The sequence below is a fragment of the Carcharhinus amblyrhynchos genome, chromosome 5, assembly GCF_965287045.1.
Source record: "Carcharhinus amblyrhynchos chromosome 5, sCarAmb.v2.hapA, whole genome shotgun sequence".
Lineage (NCBI taxonomy): Eukaryota > Metazoa > Chordata > Chondrichthyes > Carcharhiniformes > Carcharhinidae > Carcharhinus > Carcharhinus amblyrhynchos.
The window spans coordinates 23,143,688-23,170,802 of NC_137328.1; the positions used below are offsets into that span (position 1 = coordinate 23,143,688).

The window sequence follows — 27,115 nt, forward strand, 5'->3', positions numbered from 1 at the left end:
CCTGATCCTGCCATTGCCTCATATTGTTTGATCCTCTCTGCCCCAAGTGCTATATCTAACTGCTTCTTGAAAACATACAATATTTTGGTCTCAACTACTTTCAGTGGTTGCAAAATCCACAGGCTGACCACTCTCTGGGTAACGAAATTTCTACTCCTCTCTATACTAAATGGTCCATGCTGTATCCTCAGACCATCACCCCTGGTTCTAGACATCCCCATCATTGAAAACATCCTTCATCTACTCCATCTAGTTCTGTTAGAATTTTATATGTTTCTATGAGATCCTCCCCTCATTCTTCTGAAGTCAACAAATGCAATCCTAACCAACTCCATCTTTCCTCATACGTCAGTCCTACTATCCTAGGAATCAGTCTGGTAAAACTTGTTCTCTCTAGAACAAAAACACCCTTCCTCAGATAAGAAAACCAAAACTGCACACAACATTCCAGGTGTGGCCTCACCAAGGTCCTGTATAATTGCATCAAGATATCCCTGCTCCTGTACTCAAATTCTCTCACTACAAAGGCCAACGTTATCATTTGCCTTTTTTACTACCTGTTGCACCTGTATACTTAACCTCAGTGACTCGTGTACAAGGGCATCCAGGTCTCGTTGCACATTTCCCTCTCCTAATTTATGGCCAAATAGTAATCTGCCTTCCTGTTTTTGCTACTGAAGTGGATAACCTCACATTTATCCACATTATACTTTGCTCCCTCAGTCAACTTGTCCAAATCACATTGAAGGATCTCTGCAACCAGATTTTCCTAATATCTTCATGCATTGTTTTTGAGTCTGTGTTTTTACATTTTTGTATTCCTTTATGTCTTTAGTTCAAACATGTTTCCTTCCCTTCAACACATTTTTGTTTGATTCTTTTATCCAATTCCTGATATTTCCATTGAATTCCATTATTTGCTTTACCTTCCTTCTATACTCCATTTAGCGGGGGGCAGAGGTATTGTCACTGGACCAGTAATCCACAGACCCAAGATAATGTTCTGGGGATTTGGGTTCACAAAGCCTATCATGGCAAATGGTGCAATTTGAATTCAATAAAAATCTGGAATTAAAAGTCTAATGATGACTAATGAAACCATGTTGATTGTCATTAAAAACCCATCTGGTTCACTAATGCTTCTTCAGAAAGGAAATCTGCTACCCTTACCTACATGTGACACCAGATCAACAGCAATGTGGTTGACTCTTAAAATGCCCACAGGAATACATATTAAATGGGCAGCACAGTGGCACAGTGGTTAGCACTGCTGCCATACAACTCCTGGGGCCTGGATTCGATTCCCAGCTTGGGCCACTGTCTGTGTGGAGTTTGCACCTTCTCCCCATGTCTGCATGGGTTTCCTCCAGGTACTCCGGTTTCCTCACACTGTCCAAAGATGTGCGCATTAGGTGTATTGGCCATACTAACTTGCCCCTTAGTGTCCTGGGCTGTGTATATTAGATAGATTAGCAGGGTAAACACGTGGGATTACGGGGATAGGGCATTGGTGGGATTGTAGTTGATATAGGCTCAATGGCCTCCTTAGGGGTCATATACTATAGTGTATATTATATAATCCACTGTAGGGATTTGATATTTCTAAATGCTGGCCCAGCCAGTGACACCCACATCCCATGAACAAATAAAAAAGGTTGAACACATCATCTGTAATAAATCTTTATTTCTTTACTTTAATTGAAACAGAGTTTTTTGATTATTTGCACACTTTCCATGCAAATTGTTTCTTGGACTTCAAGCTGTTTGACATGGCATGGTTTGAAATGATTGGTGTACAGCCAATGATCAGGTTACTCTAAATACCTGGTTCAAGGAGCACCCAGGAAGGAAATAGACCTGGAGAAAATCTGACAACACGACCAGAAATCAAACTGACTATGTGACAATAAATAGCAGATTCTACAACATAGTTCAACAAGCCTCAATTTAATAAGCCCAGGATCCTATTTGCCTTTTTAACTTTTCACAACCTGTTCTCCACCTTCAATGACTTGTGCATATATATCCCCAGGTTTCAATCTTCTTGCATCCCCTTCAGGATTCTACCTTTTATTTGATATTACCTCTCCTCATTCTTCCTACCAGAAATCCATCTCTTCACCAATCTCCCACTAGCCTATCTACATCCATTTGAAATCTGCCATCCTCCTCAAAGTTCACAATACTACAAAGTTTTGAAATTATGCCACCTACAACCAGGTCAAAGTAATTATTATATAAGAGATATATATAATTAAAAAAAGCAATGGTCCCAATACCAATACCCAGGAACACCACTGTTCATCCACTTCCAGCTCAAATAACACCCTTTCATCACCGCTGTCTGCTTCCTATCACTCAACTAACTTTGCATCCATGTTGCCACTGTTTCTTTACTTCATGAGCTTCTATTTTTCTGGCCAATCTGTTATATAGCACTTTACCAAAGGTCTTCGAGCAGTCCAGATACTCCCCATTGATCACATTACCCTCAACAACCCTCTCTGTTCACATATCAAAAAATACTCAATCAAGTTAGTTAAGCTTGAATTGCCTTTAACAAAGGTTTTCTCTAATCTGGACTTGCCCAAGTGTCTGTTGAGTTTTCCCTCAACAGACTGAGTATAAACTGACTGGCCTAATGTTGCTGAATTTAACCCCATGCCCTTTTTGAACAAAAGTGTAACATTCGCATAAAAATAAAAGCAAAATGCCACGGGTGTTGAAAATCTGAAATGTAAACGGAACATGCAAGAAAAATTCAGCAGGTCTGTCAGCATCTCTGGAAAGAGGAGTAAATGGATGAGAAAAGTCACAGTCTAAAGTTGTTGAGCTCAATGTTAAGTCCAGAAGGCTGTAATGTGCATAATCGAATGATGAGGAGCTATTCCTTCAGTTTGCGTTGGGCTTTACAGGAACATTGCAACAGGCCCAGGAAGGGCATGTGGGCAGGAGGGCAGGGTGGTGAGTTAAAATGGGAAGCAACAGGATGGTTGGGGTTATGCTTGCGGACCGAGCAAAGGTGTTCCGCAAAGTGGTCGCTCAGCCTATGTTTAGCCTCCCCAGTGCAGAAGAGACAGCATTGGGGTCGGTAAATGCAGTAAAACAAACTGAAACATTGCTTCACCTGAAAAGAGTACTTGGGGCCTCGAACAATGAGGAGGGAGGAGGTAAAGAGGCAGGCGACCTGCAATTAAAAGAGAATGTGCACTGGGAAGAGAATGAGAAGTTGGAGCTGATGAAGGAATGGACCAGTTTGGGGTGATGGAGGAATGGACCAGGGTGTCATGGAGGACAGCAGTCCCTGCGGAACGCTGTTGTGGGAAGTGAGGGAAAAGTATGTCTCCTGACAGTATCATGCTGGAGTTGGCGGAAATGGCAGAGGATGATCCTTTGCATGCGGGGACTGGTGGGGTGAAAAATAAAGACAAGAGAGAACCTAACATGGTTCTGGGGGAGGAAGGAAAAGAGGTGAGGGCAAAGGTGCAGTACAACTTACATTTCACTTGTTCAAATTTAACTTAGGGGAAACCACTACTAGAGGGAGAAAAATCAAAAAATGTTAATGCACATGTAGTGCTCACTAACACCAGAAGGAAACAGCATTAAACTTGCAAAAGCTGATCAGATAGGCAGAAAACCAAGGTGGATATTTTATGTGAAAACATGCTTGGGGACAGCATTTTATGTTGTTATTAAAGACAATATTGAGTCACTTGCTTAAAGATTCTAATTAAATGAGGCTTGCCATACGTGTCAAGCACAGAAAATGAGGCTGGTTAGGTCAGGAGCTGCTTTTCTAATCGCTGACTGCCATCACTGGCTCAGATCTGTAGAGTACTGCATATCAGTTTTATCTGGTTCCACTCTGCTGAATATGTACTGCAAACAGTCCTTAAGATTGTTTCTTAGCATGCTTGTGTTGTAAAATATGATACAAATATGTTTTGTATACAATACAGATATAATCAAATTTGCCACTGTCTATAGATTCATCCCCTCTCCACCTCTATAATATCATTCATCTTCAACCTTGCCTCAGAAACCCTCATCCACACTTTCATTACTTGCACTAACTAATCCAACTTAGAGTGTAAGCTTTATGCCTTACACTCAGCAGAACACTTTGCAAGAACAATGGTACACCAGATTGCTCATTTGTGTGATAGGCTTTGTGGCTTGATGCAGCATCTTGAATACCACACATGATGCTACTGCATAGTTGCAGCGCAAAACAGCTCGCTTCACTTATTGCTCAAATTTTTAAAGATATCTTACTCTTCCGGGGTAATCTGAGGTAGACTGGGAACTTTTCAGCGCCAAAAGTGATGGCTTTACACCCATTCATATGTTTATGTGATCATAGAATCCTTACAGTACAGAAAGGCCATTCGGCCCATCGAAACTGCACTGACCACAATCCCACCCAGGCCCTACCCCCATATCCCTACAAATTTATAATCCCTCTAACCTATACATCTCAGGACACTAAGGGCAATTTTTTAGCATGGCCAATCAACCTAACCCGCACATCTTTGGACTGTGAGAGGAAACCGGAGTACCCAGAGGAAACCCATGCAGACACGAGGAGAATGTGTAAACTCCACACAGACAGTAACCATATACAGTCCAAAATAATCTGATCAGGACAGCCATTATCCCACTGTTTGATGTGCCCTACCTCTGTATCAAACTGGAATGGTGAAAAAAATGGCTTGGGCCCTATTTACAAGGTTGACAAGAAAATCAATATTGTAGTGTGCAGAACTGTAAGAATCCCAATGTGTATATTGACCAGTCCAGCTCAGCCTGCGGAAAACCGTGGTAACGAATCCCCTGGCCGATTCCTCAACTAATATATCAAGGAAGGGGAGATCATTTGGCTGATCCATTTCAAAGGGTTAAATGACAGCACAGGATGGAGCTCATTAAGATATATAAGGAAATTATTACCTGCAGCTGCGGATTTAAATATAGCTAATATAACATCCACATGTTGGAAATGTACAAAGGGTAGGAGATTAGGTGTCATTCCACCAAAGACATGTTTCTCACAGAACCCAACAAAGATGTTTGTGAGAGCAAGTGGAAAAAGCATATTTGACCCCATCCTTACCAATCTGCCGGCTGCAGATGCATCTGTCAATGACAGTATCGGTAAGAGTGATAACTGCACAGTCCTTATGGAGACGAAATCCCACCTTCACATTCAGAATAACCTCCATCGTGTTGTGTGGCACTATCACCGTGCTACATGGACAGACTTCAAATCGATCTAGCAGCTCACGACTGGGCAGCCATGAGGCTCTATGGGTCATCCACAGCAGCAGAACTCTCCTCCAGCACAATCTGCAACCTCATGAACCAGCATATTCCCCACTCACTCATTACCATCAAGCCAGGGGATCAACCTCGGTTCAATAGAGAGTGCAGGTGGGCAGCACCAGGCATGCCTAAAAATGAGGTGTAAACCTGATGAAGGACTATTAAAACAGGACTACTTGCATGCCAAATGGCAAAAACAGCAAGTGATAGAGCTAAGCGATCCCACAACCAACGGGTCAGATCTAAGCTTTGCAGTCCTTCCAGTTCAGTCAAGGATGGTGGCGGGCAATTAAACAACTCACTTGGAGGAAGAGGCTCCACAAATAGCCCCATCCTCAACCTTGGAGGAGCCCAGCACATCAGTGCAAAAGATAAGGCTGAAGTACTTGCAGCAATCTTCAGCCAGAAGTGCCAAGTGGATGATCCATCTCGGCCTCCTCCAGTGGTCCTAGCATCTCAGATGCCAGTCTCCAGCCAATTCGATTCACTCCACATGATATCAAGAAATGGTAGCAGGCACTGGATACTGCAAAGGCAATGGGCCCTGATAACATTCCAGCAATAGTACTGAAGACTTGTGCTCCAGAACTTGCTGCTCCCCTAGCCAAGCTCTACCAGTACAATTACAGCACTGGCAGCTACCCAACAATATGGAAAATTGCCCAGGTATGTCCTATACACAAAAAAGCAGGACAAATCCATCCAGGCCAATTACCGTCCAATCAATCTAATCTCGATTATCAGTAAAGGTGATGGAAGAGGTCATCAAGAGTGCTATCAAGCAGCACCTGCTCAGCAATAACCTGCTCAGTGACGCCCAGTTTGAGTTTCGCCAGGGTCATTCAGTTCCTGACCTCATTTCAGCCTTGGTTCAAACATGAACAAAACAGCTGAATTGCAGAGCTGAGGTGAGAGTGACAGCCCTTGACATCAAAGCCACATTCAACCAAGGGTGGCATCAAGGAGCCCTAGCAAAGCTGGAATCAGTGGGTATCAGGGGCAAACTCTCCGCTGGTTACAGTCATACCTGGTACATAGGAAGATGGTCATGGTTGTGGAGGATCAGTCATCTCAGCTCCAGGACATCTCTGCAGGAGTCCCTCAGGGTAGTGCCCCAAGCCCAACAATCTTCAGCTGCTTTATCAATGACCTTCCCTCCGTCATAAAGTCAGAAGTGGGGATGTTTGCCGATGATTGCATAATGTTCAGCACCATCCACAACTCCTCAGATTCTGAAACAATCCATGTTCAAATGCAACAAGATCTGGACAATATCCAGGCTTGGGCTGACAAGTGGCAAGTAAACATGGTGACGATGCGCTACACAAATGCCAGGCAATGACCATCACCAATAAGAATCACTCTAACCACCTCCCCTTGACATTCAATGTTAACCATCACTGAATCCCCCACCGTGAACATCCTTGGAGTTACCATTGACCAGAAACTGAACTGGACTCACCACATAAACACAGTGGCTAAAAGGGCAGGTCAGAGGCTCAGAATACTGCCACGAGTAACTCGCCTCCTAATTCCCCAGAGCCTATCCACAATGCACAAGTCAGGAGTATGATGGAATATTGGATAAAAGCAAATTGCCACGGATGCTGGAATCTGAAACCAAATAGGAAAATGCTGGAAAATCTAAGCAGGTTTGGCAATATCTGTAAGGAGAGAAAAGAGCTGACGTTTCGAATCCAGATGATCCTTTGTCAAAGCTAAAAGGCACAGTAAGTGGGAGATATTTATACTGCACGGTGAGGCCTGTTGAGATTTTCCAGCATTTCCCCTTTTGGTGTGATGGAATATTCCCCACTTGCCAGGATGGGTGCAGCTCCAACAACACTCAAGAAGCGTGACATCATCCAGGACAAGACAGTCTGCTTGATTGGCACCACATCTACAAACATTCAAACCCTCCACCACCGACGCTCAATAGCAGCAGTGTGTGCTATCTACAAGATGCACTGCAGCAATTCACCAAAGATCCTTAGACAGTACCTTCCAAATCCACGACCACTTCCATCTAGAAAGACAAGGGCAGCAGATAATTGGGAACACCACCACCTGCAAGTTTCCCTCCAAGCCACTCACCAACCTTTGCAGTCGCTGGGTCAAAATCCTGAAATTCCCTCCTTAACAGCATTGTGGATCAACTCATAGAACATGGATTGCAGCAATTCAAGAAGGCAGCTCACCACCACCTTCTCAAAGGCAACCAGGGATGGGCAATAAATGCTGATGTGGATGTGCTGGCTTTGGACTGGGGTAAACACAGTAAAAAGTCTGACAACACCAGGTTTTAGTCCAACCGATTTATTTGATAGTAAACTCACAAGCTTTTACTATCAAATAAATCGGTTGGACTAAAACCTGGTGTTGTCAGACTTTTTACAATAAATGCTGGCCAGCCAGGATGCCCATGTCCCACGAATGAATAAAAAAATCTGGGTGTAAAGGAGATCCCATGGCAACACCATTTTGGACATACATAGTGTAGTAACTCAAGGCGATGTGATGTGACAAGTAGCAAATTAAAAGATTTAGTGACTGAGAAGAACTCTACACAACTAAGGGTTTAACCGCATGATGAAATAGGTCTACTTCCAGTAACTCCAACTGACTCCAGCTGAAAACTTCCAGCCCTGGAAATGCATTTCCTTGCTCCTTCGTGGCCCAGATTTGCATGCCTGTGCTCAAATGGTTGCAGGCCGGTCATGTGACCCATGAAAAATCACCCATTAAGATGCCACGCTACCAGACATAGTGTCCTTAAAACTAAATGACTGTGCATGTTACAGGGTTCATAAGTTCAATGAATATTGATTCATGCAATGGTAGCAGATCTAGATCACCATGATATAATGCTGCAGTGCAATTCTCTATAACTTCCTTAACTGTCTTCACCAGAAAGGTTCTAGCTTTGGAATTCTCTCCCCAAACGCTCCACCCTTCTCTCCTCTGGGACCTTCATTAAAAACTACTTCTTTAACTAAGTTAACTCTAATTGGCTAAGTAATAACCGCAGGAACCAGTTCCAAAGAAGCCCTTTTGGACTCAAAACATTAACTCTGCTTCTCTCTCCACAGATGCTGCCAGACTTGCTGAATTTTTCCAGCACTTTCTGTTTTCACTTCAGATCTCCAGCATCCACAGTACTTTGTTCCAACTGACGTGGTGGCAAGATTTGTGAGATGCCTTGGGATACTTCCCTATGTTCATTTTATTCATTTGTGGGGCTGGCTGGCCTTGAGGGTAGTTGAGAGTCAACCACATTGTTGTGGCTTTGGAGTCACATGTAGGCCAAGCCAGGTAAGGATGGCAGATTTCCTTCCCTAAAGGATGTTAATGGATCGCTAAAGGCTTTATATAACTACAAGTTGTTAACATTATTTTTTCAGTGATTGTAGTTTACCAGGAGACCATTTAACACCATGTAGTATCACAGCCCCATCATTAACAGGATCTGGTTCAGAAAAGATTTACCTGATTTCAGTCGACAGGCTTCCTCCTCCAAAGAAAGGAAGAAATGTTGGTAGATGTTGAATTTTCTCCTTTCTCTTTGATAAATGCGAGTGCGCTGTATTGTGCCTGCTTGCAACTTTATTTTGTCTGCATTAATAGAAATGTAAGAATTACTCTTTGAAAACTCCTTGCTAGGGGTTATATTCGGACATTTTCTACTGTATTCCTAATTATAAGGCCTTTTTCCCAGGAGTTTGTGTCAAAGGCTGATTAACAATGTCACTTCAGTATCATTTGTGAGAAGAAACTTTGAATTAAATTCGTCAATTAAGATTTGCTCATGCATATTTTACTTCACAGTCGCCCTACAAGAGGGTAGGTGGACATTCTACTTCCCTTCATGTCACTTTGTATTCCAAAGCCAAAAACATACCGAGTAAACATTGGCAGAGCTAAATGAAAAAAATACCATGGTCTAGCTAGTTCACCATCTAGCATTCTGCAGTCATAATATAATATTATATAATATAATAACAACTATGGAGTTGTCGATGAATCAAGTCTATCAAATAGTCATCAGCAAGCCCAGAAATAAAGTGAGGAAAACTCCAGTAGTGGAGACCTTTGTGAACTGAACCAATCTTCTCTGATTTCTTTCTTATTCCTCTTGAGAAACGCTTGAATTCAGGCAGGCCGAAGAGTTGCCAAGAAGTTTGTTCAACTTCCTTGTATATATGCCAACAAATTAGCAATACTTGAGCTGATTCTTATTATGAAACACTTTGGAGGTGATCTTGAGCCTGTGCTGTCTGAGCGTGGGAATGGCAGCGGGGGTTTACGATCCAGCAAAACCCGGAGATTTTTGCCACCCTTCACCAGCGATGTAATCAGGATCAGATTCACAACTGAGGGTGGGCGGGGGGGGCGAGCCTCTGAAATCTCCATGATGGGATGGGGTGGAGGCTATTTTTTTACTGTGATCGGGCACTCTTTTGATCTCAATGCAGCCAGGCTTTATCAGCATGTTTAGACCTCGCCCCTCAACATGATGGCATGAGGCACACTCACCTGATCTTTTTTGACAAAATGTCATAAGGTCTGGAACGAAACATGCCGTTTCTCATAAATGCCAAAGATTTGAGGATCTTGCAATTTGTTTGGACGAGAGCAGGGGCTGTAGGGAGATTGAGCAAATTGATATTCAAGTGAGGGGGGTGAAAAGGAATGCAGTTCCAGTAGGAGACAGAATCATTAGTGGGAGAGATTCTGTCCTCTGTTGCCAAGAGTATGAATCCCAAAGGCTGCAGTACCTGATTGGCGCAGAGGTTAAGGACAGCTCCTCAGGTCGGGAGAGGAATCTGGACTTCGAGGGGAAGGATTAGTAGAAGTTCTGCTTAGGAAATATAAGCAACTAAGAACTAAATTGAGAAGCAAACTACAATGGAAATAACCTCTAGATTACTACCTGAGCCACAAACAAATTGGCATAGTGTAAATAAAATTACAGAGCTGAATGTGTGGCTCAAAGTTTGGTGTGGGGGAAATGCGCTCTCTTGACGGTTTCTGGTAGTTAAGTGTACTTACACTGTCTCAAGTTGTAGGATCTCCAGCTGTTGCTTCATGGACTCCAGAAGTATCTCGTTCTTGTTCTCTTGAACCTTAAGATCTGCCAACATTTTCTCCACTTGTGAAGAGATCTTGTTTTTCTCAGACAATTCATGTAATTTTTTGACAATCTCTATAGTAAAATGACAAATGCTGAATCACTGTTACAATCTCTGTAAAACTACCGATAACAAAGCATACTTTATCAAGAGCCAAAATTAAACCAAAACAGGAGTAATTTTGCTCAAGTGGCAGTCTTGCCTGGGTTGCGGCAGTTTTCTCAAGAGAAATTTCTGGATTGAAGCCACACTCCAACATGGAGGATGTACTCAGTGCAGTACTGAGAGAGTGCTACATTGTCAAAGGTGCTGTCATTTGGAACTGACATTAAGCCAAAGCTTGACCTGCCCTCACAATTATCTGTAAAGATCCCATGGCTCAAGACGAGCATGCAAATTCTTGCAGTGCTCTGATCAACATTTATCCTTTAAATCAACATTATTTTTTTTAAAAATCAGCTTATTTAATTCATTTTGTTGGTCAGTTCTATCTGTAGGTACATATTGGGCACAAATTAACCGCATGGTTTCCAATTACACAACAGCAACTACACTTCAAATGTACTTCATTGGCTGCTTTGCAATGTCCAAGACTTCCAAAATAGGTGCAATATGAATGCATAAATTTTCTAGATGTTTTCTTTCATTTGGACAGTGTGCCCAAAGTCACATCATTAAAAAAGTAGAAAATGTTTAATTAGTTCACAAAAACACATAAAGATTTAGCATTTTCAAATAGTTTTATTCCCTCAATATGTTGTGTGGAACAAAGCCTCATCTGATGTGTACGAGGGGCTCTGCCACACATATACTAGGCAGCGACTGTACACAAACTAGCAGAATATTTACTAAACTCAATCTTATTGATTGCGATGGTGACTCAAGACAGAGTTCGAGAATGATCAAGGGGACGTGGAGCAGTCATCTGATCACAATTGTGATTATGACAAACAGCAGGGAAATGCAATGTCAAATGATGCTGACATAATTAACAGGTTGAATAATCAACTTAAACTGTTACAACTGTTCTGTACTGAGACTAAACATTTGGAATATAAAAATGTTGTATTTCCCATTCAGGATTACCTCAGGTAAGGCATTACCAGCAATCCATTGGAATGACAAAAGAACTAATGTAATATTTATTTATTAATAAGAATTTCTTACAAGTGTGAGACTTTGTAACATGGATGTGGTTTAAGCTGTCCACTTTTGACTTTAGATGCTGTTCCAAGCAGAGAAAAAGAGGTTCACTGAACAAATTCCCTATTTGAAGTGATATGGGAGCTGTAGAGATATGAAAACCCAAGAGTTGCCCTGTTGCTAAAATTCAATTTGATGACACTTATATGATTGGATGAAGGGACCTTTAAAAGGACACTGGAAGATATGGGCTGGTAGGAGAGGGAGAAGAGAGCCTGTTGGATCTCTGGGAGGAATTTGGATTTAAACTACAAGACTACATATCCACTCTGCCAAGAGTCCTGAGTAATGTATAAACATAGCATGGGGTTTTCGATTCTGTTACTCATTTATGGAGGACTACCTTTTCTGTAACTTAATGTGTTGGTTGCCTACTAACTAATGTTTAGTCATTGTCAGTTTTAGCTTGTTTCTTACAGCAGAAGTCTTAAAACATGAAATATTCCCATCTGTCACTGGGAAATTCATTTCTCTTTTTAAAAGTTATTGATCTCAATGGGGATCAGTTACAATCTATGTAAGACCCTCATATCAAATGTGAAGTGCCTTTGTGATTTTCCATTGGCCAGTTTAGTATCTTAGCTGAATGTTAGGATTTACCTGCTCTCTGTTCCTCCAGCTCCTTGTTACGAGACAATAGAGCAGTGACATGCTTCCCATGATCTTGTGCCAGGTTTTGCAACTGATTCTTGTGTTCCCGCAACCACTGCTCTCTGGGGCTTGGGTCATCCTGGGATTTAAGTACACGGCGTGAACACAGGTCAAAATGTTAGTTGATGGATTTTCTGATACTTTTGTCAAAAAGAAATTGGCGTGCTGTGAAACGGTTGACTGTGATTTTGGATCCTCAGACACCAAATTTTCACTGTTGACAACAGTAGGCCATTTCAATACTATAGTCAGGTCAAAAATACATGGTTTTGGGTAACAGGTAATAAGGAGTGCCCTTAATTACTTCCCCATTTAATTTAATCCCTGGAATTCTACTGCCCCACCTACCATGGGAATCAGAGCAGGTGAGGGCAAACAATGGGAAGGAACAGTGGGCAGGATTTTCCAGTCTCAGGTCAAGAGAGGCTGTAAAGTCCTGCCCATTGAGTACTTCCTTGACTGTAAGATGCTTTGGAACATCCTGAGACTGTGAAAGGTGCTACATAAATGCAAATTCTTTCTTTCCCTAGTTCTGGCGCTCTTCCTAGGCCCACTAAGATTTGCCATCAAGGACAAGCTAACCAAGACATCATAAGAAAAGTATCTTGCCCTAAAACCACACCTACTTTATGCTCTCATGTAGACTATCACTAACATCAATCCATTCCGGTCTCCTTAGACACATTTAACCCAAATCAACTTGTACGCATATATCTTTGCAATCAATGGCTACAGCATTAGATGCGGTAAAATGACTGGACACTGTATGTAAATCAGTTTTTAAGTTAGTTTCCATACTTTCCCCTGTGGGGCTGCCTGATTAACTTACAGTTAATCTTGTTACTCATTAAACCAATGATCACTTCTGAGTTGTAAGACTGCTGTTGGGTTCCATGATTAATTCACATACAAGCAATCTTATTATTCATTAAACTCTGTTTGTAATGTGCTTGTACTAATGTAATGACTTGTGCAAATTTAAAGGTACAGTTGCTTGAATTTTTTTAGAACTATGAACAACCTATCTGAGCAGAGGACTACTTAAACTTCAGGATCCTGCCATTAACACCTGCTCTGAACATATCTTTTGTTTCTTTACATGTCCCAATACTACTCTCTTTGGCCTTGCACTTTAAATCTTTTGTCATTTAATCTTTCCAGACCTCCATGCCACCATCATTTCTGCTTCTGTCTGCCCTTTCCCCTTTCACTTGTCAAAACCTGATAAATTTCTAAATTTTTCCAATTCCTAAAAAAGGTCGTAGACCTAAAACATTACTCGATGCTGCCAGCACCACTGAGTAGTTCCAGCATTTCATTTCAGATTTCCAGCATCCGGAAGTTTTTAGTTTCTCTGCTATTATTTTGAAACTATTATTCGGATAAATTGGTGATTTTTGGTGAGGTGCTTGTGACTGACTCAACCTCTATAAATAGCTATCATTGCTTATGGCAAATGGTTAAACTGATAACCACGCAATGGGTGACCATTAAACCAAAGAAGCAAAACTATTACTGCATGTCCTTCTGGACTTGTCTGCATGTGATCACATCATCCTCCTCCAACATCTTCAAAAAGGGCCACCCTAGTAGACCCAGTGCTTCAAACTCTTCCTGACCCGGGGAACTGATCTCTTCCTATCTTGACCCTATTTTCTCCCCCTTGTCCAGTCTCTTCTCACCGCCACTCACCAATATTCTTATTCAATGGATCATCGTCAACCATTTCTGCCACCTCCATCCTGATGCCATATTTTCCTTCCTATTTCTTTTAGCATTCCAAAGCAACAGTTCCCTCCACATGATGCACTCCTCAGTCACCCCCAACACCCCTCCCTTTCCTACAGCACCTTTCCATGCAAGGCAGGGGCTGTAACCCCCACTCTTCTGCATCCTCCCTTCTCATTGCCCAAAGTTCCAACTGAAGCAATGGTTTACTTCTATTACTCTCAATTTGCTATCTTGTATTCATTGCTTGAAGGTTTTGAAATGCATGAGGTAGCATCCCAGCCTCTGAGCCAGAAGCTCTTTGTTCAAATCCCTCCCCAGGACCTGATAGCCAAGGAAGTTGGGCACATAATGTAGTCAAACACATTGAATATCAATCTGAAAGTCCATCTAGCACATGCCAAAGGGCCAGTGTGGTGGGAAGAACATTGGAGCTGTTTGCAACAGAATTCATTGCTCCAAATTACAACATGCATGCTAGCTGCAGCAACTCGGACTCTATGAATGATCTGTAACACACCACCAGTACCGTTCATTGCTTACAAAGTGGAGTCCTCTACATCAAGAAAACCGAATGCAGATCAGGTGACTGTATTGTGGAATGCCTCCTTTCAGTCCATAGGTGTGACCCTGAGTTTCCAATCACTTTAATTCTCCACTTTGATGCTCCTGACTTAATCTCTTGTAGTATTCCAATGAAGCAATACAAAAATGCAAGGTGAGGTTTGTACTCAGGATATCCTGAATTAGGATTACTAAACTAACACAGCTACAACCTGGCTGAATTCATCGAGATCAGTCACAAGGTGGAAGAATCACTTTTCAGCAGCCACTAACAGAAAGATTACATTCAGGTCACCACTAGATATGTTGTGGGTGATGAATGCAGCCTCACAGATGACATTACTCCCCTGTATTAAGCACACTTTCTGTTAGGCTAAAGTAGGAGTAAGACACTTACTTTCCTTTAAGAAACCAGGTCTCCTTCTCTCAAAACAGACAACTTACCTGGCCAAATGCTGACTGTTCACCGGATATCAAATTATCAGATGTTAACCTCCTCTCATTCTCATCCATTTCCTCAAGGATACCACGCTCCTCCATTTCGCGCTGCTTCCTTTGGTCTGCACGGCGCCGCTTATAGTCCTTCAGCTGCTCGAGCTATTATGAAAGGATTAAATTTAAAAATGAAAAGAAAGAGAAATTCTGGAAGTGGTCAACAGGTCATACAGCAGCTTAGAGGAGGGATTTTCCCTCAGACACTAGTTGCTGCTAACAGGAGATGGTTTCTCCAGAGCTGCTGAGAGTGGAGGAGATGAGGGCTGGTGCTTTGGAAGGAATCCTCTATTGGGACTCGGCCGGTCGGATGATCTGCTCCCCTTGTCTTCTTTCTGCCACATTCCGAGCCCTTTGTTACATTTTCTGTCACTACCACACCCCCACTATTCTGCATTTAAATTGTTATTTAAACCTCCCCTGGATCCATTTATGTTGTTTCTATCCTTGCACCATGACCACCTTGCACTATGGCTTAGAATTATAGAACTTTACAGCGTAGAAATAGGCCCTTTGGCCCACCTTGTCCATGACACTCTCTTTTTCAAACCCCTAAGCTAGTCCCAATTACCTGCATTTGGCCCATATCTCTCTTCACCCATCTTATCCATGTAACTGTCTAACCACTTTTTAAAAGACAAAATTGTACCCGCCTCTACTATTATCTCTGGCAGCTTGTTCCAGACACTCACCACCCTCTGCGTAAAAAAAAATTGCCCCTCTGGACCCTTTTGTATCTCTCCCCTCTCAACTTAAACCTATGTCTTCTAGTTATAGACTCCCCTCCCTTTGGGAAAAGATCTATGTCCCTCATTATTTAATAAACCTCTATAAGATCGCCCCTCAGCCTTCTACGCTCCAGAGAAAAAAGTCCCAATCTATCCAGTCTCTTATACCTCAAACCATAAAGTTCCGGTAGCATCCTAGTAAACGTTTTCTGCACTCTTTCTAGTTTAATAATATCCTTTCTATAATAGGGTAACCAGAACTGTACACAATATTCTAAGTGTGGTCTTACCAATGTCTTGTACAACTTCCACAATGTATTCAATGTTTTGACCAATGAAACCAAGCATGCCGAATGCCTTCTTCACCACTCTGTCCACGTGTGGCTCCACTTTCAAGGAGCTATGAATCTGTATCCCTAGATCTCTTTATTCTGTAACTCTCCCCAGTGCCCTACTATTGACTGGGTAAGCTATGTCCAGGTTTGTTCTACCAAAATGCATCACCTCGCATTTATCTAAATTAAACTCCATCTGCCATTTGTCAGCCCACTGGCCCAACTGATCAAAATTCTTTGCAATTGGAGATAACCTTCTTCATTGTCCAATATGCCACCATTCTTGGTGTCATCTGTAAACTGACTAACCATGCCTCCCATATTCTCATCCAAATCATTAATACAAATGACAAATAACAGTGGACCCAGCACAGATCCCTGAGACACACCATTGGTCACAGGCCTCCAAATTGAAAAACAACCCTTCATAACCACCCTCTGTCTTCTGTCATCAAGCCAATTTTGTATCCATTTAACCAAAAGAGAAATGCTCGAAAATCTCAGCAGATCTGGCAGCATCTGTAGGGAGAGAAAAGAGCTGACGTTTTGAGTCCAGACGACCCTTTGTCAAAGCTGAAAGGCACAGAAAGTGGGAGATATTTATACTGCAGGGTGAGGGAATGAAAGATGAGTCATAGCCACAGGATCTAGGGGAACCAGTTAATAGCTATCCACAGAGGGAATAAAGGGTGTGAATGGCCAAATGGCAGAGAAACTAAAATGAAGATGTTGGGAGGGGAGGAAAATGAATGGCATAGAGGTAAGATTTAGAAAAGGAGAAGGAAAGGGGGAGAAAAGATAAGGGAAGAGGCATAAAGTAGGAGAAAAGAGTGGGAAGAAAAATGAAGAAAGACAGCAAAGAAATAAGAGGTAGAGAACAGTAAAAAATTAATAATAGAATGAAAACAAAGGGGTCAAGGTGGGGTACAGCAAATCATCTTAAGTTGTTGAATTCGATGTTGAGACCAGATTGCTATGCTGTTGCTCCAGTTTGCAAAGGCTTCTATACAAACATATCAATCAGGATTGTAATCATTTCTGCACGCAGTTATATTTCAGGTCAGAAACTCTGAATTATTTTATGGCGTTCACCTGGATTGTAAGTTTTGCAACTTGAATTTGGCTAGGGTGAGCATGAGATGCTTCACTTCAGGTATGATTGAACTGACCTACTAAGGAGCTTTTATCAAATAAAGTTTATTTATGAATACAGTTAACATGTATTAGAAAGAAAATTAGCATTAACCTTTACCAATTACGAACAAAAACAACCATGATATTGTGTAACCCTTAGTAAATATATACATGTTCCAATCAAACAAACTTCCCTGAACAAAACACTTGCCACAGGTTTAACACAGAAAATACGAATGCTCACGTGATGCTGAAACTTAGTCCTTTGGGTGAAGAATTGAAACTCTGACTTCCCAACCTTGTAATTTCTAACAGCCCTCTTGATGTACACACAGGCCCGCTTGAAGTCAGAATAGCTCCCCAAAACACCAGGGAGACAGAGAGGGAGAGAGAGAGTGACTCTAGGCAAGCCGACCATCAACAGCAGATTTTCCACTCCAAGAAGGCCATGAAACCTTCTTCCATCCAGCTAGCAGAATCCATAATACCAAGGAGAAAGAGGGAGAAAAACTACCTGCTACTCGACAACCATTGCAGCTTCACTCTAAAACCAAAACTGAAAGCAAGTTCTTGAATGCTTCAGGAGAGCCATGATGTGGAGATGCCGGCTTTGGAATGAAGTGGGCACAGTGAGAAGTCTCATAACGTGGATATGCCGGTGTTGGACTGGGGTAAACACAGTAAAAAGTCTGACAACACCAGGTTTCAGTCCAACCGATTTATTTGATAGTAAATTCACTATCAAATAAATCAGTTGGACTGAAACCTGGTGTTGTCAGACTTTTTACTGTGTTTACCCCAGCCCAAGTCTCATAACACCAGGTTAAAGTCCAACAGGTTTATTTGGAATCACAAGCTTTTGGAGCGCCGCTCCTTCATCAGGTGAGTGATCAGGTGAGTCTTCTGGGGAAGAACAACCTGACTTTGACTTGTCATTCAATCTTCCCCCTAACAATTCAGGTCATAGGAAGTATCTGAGGCCCAGAGTAAAAATAAACAAAACCACATTTAAACCACCGAAGCAGCAATAAAAAGGACTTCTAACCAGACAACCCGATAACAATAGAGGCCTGACACTATCCCCAGGACTTTGTCAATCAGACATCTACTAACTGCAGAGAACATGATTTTAAAAAAACACTTCATAAAAGTTCACTAATATTCCAACACCATCCTATCACAAACATAGTGTTCTTTGCTATACATTTTTTAATTAACATATTCATTTTAAGGAGCATAGGCATCGCTGGCTGGGCCAGCTTTTATTGCCCATTCCTAACTGCCCTCTATTCCAGAGGGCATTTGAGAGTCAACCATATTGCTGTGGATCTGGAGTCACATGTAGGCCAGGCCAGGTAAGGATGGCAGATTTCCTTCTCAAAAGGACATTAGTGAACCAGATGAGTTTTTAACAACTGTAATTTCAGATTTTTACTGAATTCTGGAGTTCACCATCTGCCATAGCAGGATTTGAAACTGCTCCCCAGATCTTGCTCTGGATTACTAGTCCTGTGACAATACCACTGTGCCACTGCCTCCCCTGGCTAAACCCCTTCACTACCCCGAACCTGACCCAAATGGGAACAATATCCTGGCAAGGAGATTTGTTATTGGTGTTGGGGAGGGTTTAAGTTACCTTAGAATGGGAATGGGAGCCTTAGAGCGAATTCAGATAGTAGACAAGCTATGCTGGTAATGGTAAAAAGAAAAATAGCAAACAAAGAGGCAGCAGAAAAAGGTCAACATCAAAAATGGTCAAAATACAGAATAATGTTAAAAGGCAAAATGAAAGATTCTCTATCTGATTGGATGCACCAGTCGCGATTAGATAGATGAGTTCACAGCACAAATAAAAATAGGTATGACCTAATGGATGCAGGGTGACCAAGGCTGGGAACCGAATATTCAAGGTTATTTAATATTTAACAAGAATAGGCAAAAAAGGCGGCAATATCACTGTACTAGTAATCCAGAGGCTCCAGTGACGTGGGTTCAAATCCCACCGTGACAGCTAATGGAATTAAAAAGCTAGTCTCGGTAATAGGGTCATGAAACCATTGTAAAATCCCATCTGGTTCACTAATGCCCTAATTCAGCACTACTCAATCTACATTTTTCCTGAGCTACTAGTAGATGTCTAATTGACAAGTCCTGGGGATACTGTCGGTAGCACAAAAGGGGCAGGTGCTATTTGTGGTATACTGTGGGTTGGCACTAGAGAAGTCAAAATGTTAAAATTGTCTTAGCTACAGAAATGCTTTGTACATAAGAACATAAGAAATAGGAGCAGGAGTAAGCCATCCAGCCCTTCGAGCCTGCCCCGCCATTCAATAAGATCATGGCTGATCTGTCGCTGCTCAGTTCCACTTTCCCGCCCTCTCCCCATAACCCTTAATCCCCTCGCTTATCAAAAACCCATCAACCCGCGTCTTAAAAATATTTAGCGAGGCAGCCTCCACCACTTCAACGGGCAGAGAATTCCAGAGATTCACCACCCTTTGAGTGAAGAAGTTCCTCCTCAACTCTGTTCTAAACCGCCCCCCTTTTATCTTGAGGCTGTGCCCCCTAGTCCTACTGTCTTTTTTGAGCGGGAAGAGTCTCTCCACCTCTGTCCTATCCATCCCATTCAACATCTTATACGTCTCAATGAGATCTCCCCTCATTCTTCTAAACTCTAACGAGTACAAGCCTAGTTTATTCAGCCTCTCCTCATAGCTCAACCCCCTCAACTCCGGTATCAGCCTAGTAAACCTCCTCTGCACTCCCTCCAAGGCCAAAATATCTTTGCGCAGGTGCGGCGCCCAAAACTGCACACAGTACTCCAGCTGCGGCCTCACCAATGCCCTATACAGCTGCAGCAAGACCTCCCTACTTTTATATTCAATCCCCCTCGCTATGAAGGCCAGCATCCCATTCGCCTTCCTGACCACCTGCTGCACCTGCAAGCTGGGTTTTTGCGACTCATGCACAAGGACCCCGAGGTCCCTCGGCACCGCCACCTGCTGCAGTTTTTCGCCCCGTAAGTAATAGTCCTTCCTACCAAAGTGGACCACCTCACACTTGCCAACATTAAATTCCATTTGCCATTTCCTGGCCCATTCGCCCAGCCTATCTAGATCCTTCTGCAGACTCTCCACACCCTCCGCACAATTTGCCGTTCCCCCAATCTTGGTGTCATCAGCAAATTTCGACACCCTACACTCGGTTCCCTCCTCCAGATCATCTATATAAATGGTAAAAAGCTGAGGCCCCAGCACCGACCCCTGGGGCACTCCACTAGTCACCATCCACCAATCCGAATAGCACCCGTTGACCCCCACTCTCTGCCTCCTATTTGACAACCAATCCTTTATCCACGCTAACACCCTACCCCCAACTCCATGTCCCTCGACCTTCTGCAATAACCCCTTGTGAGGTACTTTGTCAAACGCCTTCTGAAAATCTAGAAAGACCACATCCACCGGCTCTCCTCTATCCACCGCCCTAGACACATCCTCATAGAACTCCAATAAATTTGTCAGACACGACTTCCCTTTAATGAAACCGTGCTGCGTCTGCTCTATCAAATGCAGTGTAGCCACTTTTTTAATATTCATCTGTGGGACAGGGTGGCTGACCAGCATTTACTGCCCATCCTTAGTTGCCCTTGAAGGAGCAGTCAAGAGTCAACCAAATTGCTGTAGCTCTAGAGTCACATGTAGACCACACCAGGTAAGGATGGCAGATTTCCTTCCCCAAAGAACACTAGGACAAAGGCCTTTCCTAACACCAGTCGATTACTCTGTGATTAATTGTGCTTAGAGTAGTGATGGGCAACCTTGTCTAGTGAGTGGCTACATGATTGGCCCTCCTTCATCTCAGTGGATTGTTTTCTAACCATGTCCCCATGAATAAGATTAAATACATTTAATGCCTGCCAAATATTTCAGAATGAGTTATGGAAAATGCTTAATCGTTTATATATTAATAGAACTATCAATTTCAAATGGACAACAATTTCAAAGAACAACATAAGATGTAAAATTTAGATGGAAAGGAATCGCACAGCCCTTACAGTTAATGTCGTGTGTAGTCAGCATGCACCTCACCTCACTTGCCCTTGCTAAACGTGTATATCACTTCAGTTGTAGCAGCCCTTGTCATCCACAATCTTATGAAGAGGGTGGAATTACGGCTAGAGTTTTATTCATTTGGAAGTTTACTGTGAGCAGGCTTTATAAGGTGAAATTGCCAGGAACGGATTGCTTAATGGGCTCATAGCGGATCAGTAGCCTGTGTTGCAGTGCACTGATTGTCAGGAGTCTTTACCATTTACTTCATTCTTGCTCTTTTGTCTACTTTCCTATTATCCCACTCTTTGGTACTTTCTACAGGTTTTTGAGGTATTGAAATATCATGATACAGTTGTGTTGCACTGTAGATATTAAACATATATTGCAGTGAGAAGCTGCAATCAGCAAATTCTTCAGACTTGCTGATCACGAAAACACAGATACGTTGTGAACTGCTCAATCTTTGACCTCTGACTCTTAAAAATTGTGTCGCATACAAACACCTGAGGATTCCAAAACTTCTGACATAGAAAACCTCACTTGTTCAATCACTCCACTTTATTGCTCAGGTATCATTTGTTCTTTCTACCCTGTGACATTATTGATAAAATAGAATCAAATTACATATCATTCTATGAAATTATATTGAATGTATTCAGGCAGGAGAAAGTCTACTCCTTGTTCTTCTATGGGATGGACAAGATATTGTGCAGCTTATCTGGATTGCAGGATTTGAACATCTCTTCTAAATATGAATGTACTGTCACTGTGTTCATATGGTGCAATGGGCAGAACATGTTGATGAAGGCAGTCACTGAAATCAGTGTTATCTGCATATTGTTAGAAATAACTAATGGATATTTTCCTGTCAAATGAATGCTGATTGAATAAAATTTGTAAGCTCCAGTTTGCTTAATAGTTGCAAAACCAAAAAATGCTAGAAAATCTCAGCATGTCTGACAGCATAGTGCAGAGAGAACAAAGGCAGCATTTCAAGTTTGGATGACATCTTGAAATCTTACCTCTGTTCTCTCTCCATAGATGCTGACAGACCTACTAAGATTTTCAACATTTTCTGGTTGTTTCAAATTCCAGCCTTTCTAGTGATTTGCTTTTGCCTAATATTGTGGTGAGATCGCCTTAGGCAGCACACAAACTAACACTGCATTATAGGTTGCACAACGATTAACACTGCAGTCTCATCTCCAAGAACCCAGGTTCCATTCCGACATGGCTGAACGTTTGTATGGAGATTGCCTGTTCTCTGGTGCTCAGGTTTCCTTCCACAGTCCAAAGATGTGCATGTTAGGTGGATTAGCCATGGTAAATGTGCCAGGTTACAGGGATAGGGTAGAGGGGAGGACCTTGGTGGGATGGTTCTTCAGAGAGTGGGTGCAGACTCTGTGGGTTGGATAGCCTATTCACTGCAGGCAATCTATGGTTCTGTATGGATTTTATCATTGCTACTCGTAATGATCAATGCTTCACGCATATCAGACAACATTTGCAACCAGCTTCAAACAGTAGGTGTTGTAATTTTACTTTCTGTGATTGCTTGGTCATTGGTGAATAAGGGGAAAAAAATGTTATGCACGATGGGGGTGGGCAAATGCAGAGGGGAACGGGTGGAGAATAGGGGATATGGAAATAGGAGGGTCTTTTCCTGTTGGTGATTGTGAATTGTTAATATGAATGCAAATATTTTACCCAGACCAAAACAATCTGCCTCACAATGTCAAGGACCTGGGTTCAATTCCAGCCTTGAGTCGCTATCTGTGTGGAGTTTGCACGTCTGCATGGGTTTCCTCCAGGCGCTCCAGTTTCCTCCCACATTCCAAAGATCTGGAGGTTAGGTGGATTGGTCATGCTAAATTGCCTCTTAGTGTCAGGGGGAACTAACAGGATAAATATGTGGAGTTGAGGGGATAGGGCCTGGATGGGTTTTTTCCTGCTGCAGGCTCGGGATTCTATGATTCTAGTCTCTGACCCATTCATCCATTATTTCTATTCCAGTTAAAATCTGCGTGGTGTGAGTACCAAGATCCCCCGATCACCAACAATGTGATTTGTCTAACAGCGACTTAGTAAACATGCGGCTCTCTGTGGGGCTTAGTATGTCTAGCTCATAGCAACCAGCATTTTACTTACAAACGCTGCACACACACACACACAGGGAAACTCGGTGAGTTCAGTCTATACACGATCCTTTGGCTGAGCTTTTAGAACCGGAATAATCAATTTGAATCGATAGCAGTGGCCAAGGCAATAATCAAATCAACGCCTGCAATTAATTTACTCCGGGTTTCAAAAATATACTATGTATCAAACTTTGTTGCGGTGTTTGCAATAAAATACAAAGGATCGTGGGAGAACAAATGAGCAGTTTACAAAGACAAATTAATTTTGAGTCTTCTGTTATCTCGGGTAAGATCTAAGTTAAAAAGCTAAAGCGAAAGAGACACTTTCTAAATAGAAAATTATATTTTTAATAATAAACGAGACTATAGATAAAAGGGACGTCCGATTAAAGCTAAAACCCGTGAAGGAACATGCTCATTAACCACATTTAATTATTTCCACAATTTATCTTTTTTTAAACACAAGTTTTTCCACTACTGTTGTGACACTGAGGTTTATGGATAGCCAGTGTAAGTGAAAACTCAGCCACGACACAAACAGGAAATGTATCCGCGTGTTTGCTTATTATGTTATTGCTGGAGGTACAGTGCGATTAAAACAATTAGTTTTAAAAAAAAACCGTCACCATGTCTTCTGGGGTTTTGGTCATTAATCCCCTGCCGATCTCGGTCCCGATGCAAAACTTTTCCCGGTGTTTTTCAAGTAGAGACGGGGATTTAAAAGTCATTTTGCAGCTCGAACAACTCAAGTACCTGGGCGTCATCACGACTCACAAATGGCAACAAAGTGAGCCAAACTCTGCAACCACCTCCTGGGGCTCAGAGCGCCTTAATGATGCCAGCTAGCGGTGGGAGTCAACTACACCCTGGCTGACTGGTTTGTTAATCAACAGCCATTTTCGTTGCTTTTTAAACAAAAGGATGCTGGAAAACAAACATCTCTACTTCTTCAGGAGGCTAAGGAAATTTGGCATGTCCGCTATGACTCCCACCAATTCTTACAGATGCCACCCTAGAAAGCATGCTTTCCGGATGTAACACTGCTTGGTACGGTTTCTGCTCTGACAAAGACCGCAAGAAACAACAAAGGATTGGGAACGCAACCCAGTCTATTATGCAAACCAGCCTCCCATCCACTGACTCTAACTACGTTTCCCACTGGCTCAGAAAAGCAGCTAGCATAATCTGACAAAGGGTCATCCAGACTCAAAACATTGGGTCTATTCTAACACCGGCATCTCCACATCACATCTATTCTGTCTCTCCACAGATGCTGTCAGACCTGCTGAGCTTTTCAAGGATTTTGTTTTTGTTTCAGATTCCAGCATCCATAGTATTTTGCTTTCATAAGCATAATCAAGGACTTTATACTCCCCAGACATAGTCTTCCAACTTCTTCAGTTGGGCAAAAGATGCAGAAATCTGAGAACATGTCCCAACCAACTCAAGAACAGCTTCCCTGCTGCCATCAAGACATATGAATGGACTACCATATATTAAAGTGATCTTTCTCTACACCCTACCTGTGACTGCAGCACTATATTCTACACTCTCTCCTTCCCTTTGTACTCTATAATGGTATGTTTTGTCTGTATAGCACACAAGAAACAATACTTTTCACTGTATCCCAATATGTGACACTAATAAATCAAAAACACTGCAGGTCTGGCAACATTTGTAGGGGGAAAAAAATCAGAAGTGCAGTTACTATTGCTGTGTGTAAATATTTACTTCACCTCAAAGTCAGTAACCAGGAGGCATAAATCTATGGTAATCAGTAGGACTTGAGAATAATTTGTTTTTGGGGTGGTGGGGTCCAGAATTGTCTGTCTGAAAGGGTAGTGGAGGCAGAAACCCTCACTGTATTAAAAAAACTTGAAAATGTACTCAACTGTAATTGCCTCCAGCAGCACAGACCAAGAGCAGGGAAGAGGGATCAGAATCTTAGCATTTTTTCGTGGCACAGACATTATAGGCAAATGATATAAATTCAGCTTTTATGTACCATAACTACCAAATTAAATAACCAGTTATTCTGTTGGGTAATGAGACACAAATAGAACTCGTCTCCCCACCACCCCCACCTTCAAAACCATCAGATCTTTTCCAACCCTCAGAGAAAGCAGACTTTAACGGCACATTATTAAATAACTCAAACTAAACCTATTTCCTAAATCTACTCTTGCTCGTCTCCAAATCTACCAATCCAAAATGGAATTGAGGTGTCTCTTCTTAGCTGGACCTGTTAGAACTTAAGTGCAAAATACATTATTTGAATCAAAATTACACCTTGAATTTTAAAAATCCAATGAGACTATGTAGTAAATAAGAGGAAAAAGAAAATGTAAATTTAAACCCAGAAATGGGACATACAATATCCAAGACACTGATTCAAACGCAATGCATTTAATTATTATTAATTCAATTAGAAAAACAAAGACCCTACATTGAGAAACAGTATTCAAGCAAATTGATTTAGAAAATGGTTTTGAATTTAAATCTTGGAAATTGAATTATGAAATTTAATTCAATTTAATTGGAAAAACAAAAAAATTTATATTGATGTCAAAGCGATTTGAATGAGGGAAAAATACTAAATACAAGGATTATAGTTAAGTTCAAATTAAGGACTGCTTTGATCTCAAATCGAAAGATCAGGAATTGGCGTGTTGGACAGGACTTGTGAAATCACACCTGGAATACAGTTCTGACTCATGATATAAATACCTGTGACAAGAGATGTCTCTGTCGAGAGATTGAGTAAAACGGGCCGACATTCTCTCGAGTTTATAGAAGAATGAGGGGTGATCGAATTTAAATCTATAAGATGTTGAAATGTTGAGGGGAATTTTCTTGCTGGACAGTCTAGAATTGGGGGGTGGGGGGGTGCATCATCTCATGGTAAGGGATGGCCATTTAGGACACAGTCGAGAAATTTCTTCTCTCGAGGGGAGTGAATTTTTGACATTCTAAAATACAGAGGGCTGTGCATGCTGAGTCACTAAATATATTCAAAGCTAAGATGGACAGGTTCTTGGAATCCAAGAATACATGGATCAAGCAGGAAAATGGACCAAGATCAGCCACAATTTTTCTGAATGGCAGGGTATTCTTGAGGGACCATATGGTGCGTTTTGGCCTTTATGTTCTTAAGAATCTGCGTCATCGCCTTTTCAGGCAGCACATTTTAATTTATATACTGTTTTGATTAGACCATCAAATCTTTCAGTGAATAGCTTTCACATTAGCAAGAGCTCATGTCCCTCCCCTCCATTTAAAGAAAGAGAAACTCTGTGGTCTGTTATGATGGTAACATGTCAGCCATACATATATTGATGGATTTTCTTCAATGCGATGACCATTGCCAAACCCCGCTTTTCGATGTGCACATACCTTTTTCCTGGGTCAGCTAATGTCCATGAGGCATACACAATTTAAAGTAAATGCTTCATTGTCCAATCATCTTTAGTCAGTGTTGGTGGCCTGCTTCACACTGACTCATGGACATTTTGTAATGGGTCAGGAATTCTCAAAAAGATAATCTCTAACAATCTTATGATGTGACCCATGTCAGAAATGACAACCTTGCACCTGTTCAAGAAATTTGTCCGCATAAGTATTCAGGCTATTCACAAC

The 27,115-nt window shown here is 41.9% G+C and overlaps 1 protein-coding gene across 2 annotated transcripts in view; it reads right to left on the bottom strand.

Annotated features, from left to right (window-relative positions):
• LOC145343406 (coiled-coil domain-containing protein 17-like) overlaps positions 1 to 24,271 on the bottom strand; it is a 45,167-nt gene extending 20,896 nt beyond the window's left edge. For both annotated transcript variants that reach the window (XM_080189628.1, XM_080189629.1), the window contains exons 1-5: positions 24,106 to 24,271; positions 15,045 to 15,197; positions 12,258 to 12,387; positions 10,375 to 10,528; positions 8,812 to 8,937 (exon numbers count right to left, since the gene is read on the bottom strand). In XM_080189628.1, the coding sequence (XP_080045754.1) occupies positions 8,812 to 8,937; positions 10,375 to 10,528; positions 12,258 to 12,387; positions 15,045 to 15,197; positions 24,106 to 24,243 (701 nt within the window). In that variant the 5' untranslated portion in view covers positions 24,244 to 24,271. The remainder of the gene's footprint in view (positions 1 to 8,811; positions 8,938 to 10,374; positions 10,529 to 12,257; positions 12,388 to 15,044; positions 15,198 to 24,105) is intronic.
• Positions 24,272 to 27,115: the final 2,844 nt, after the last annotated feature.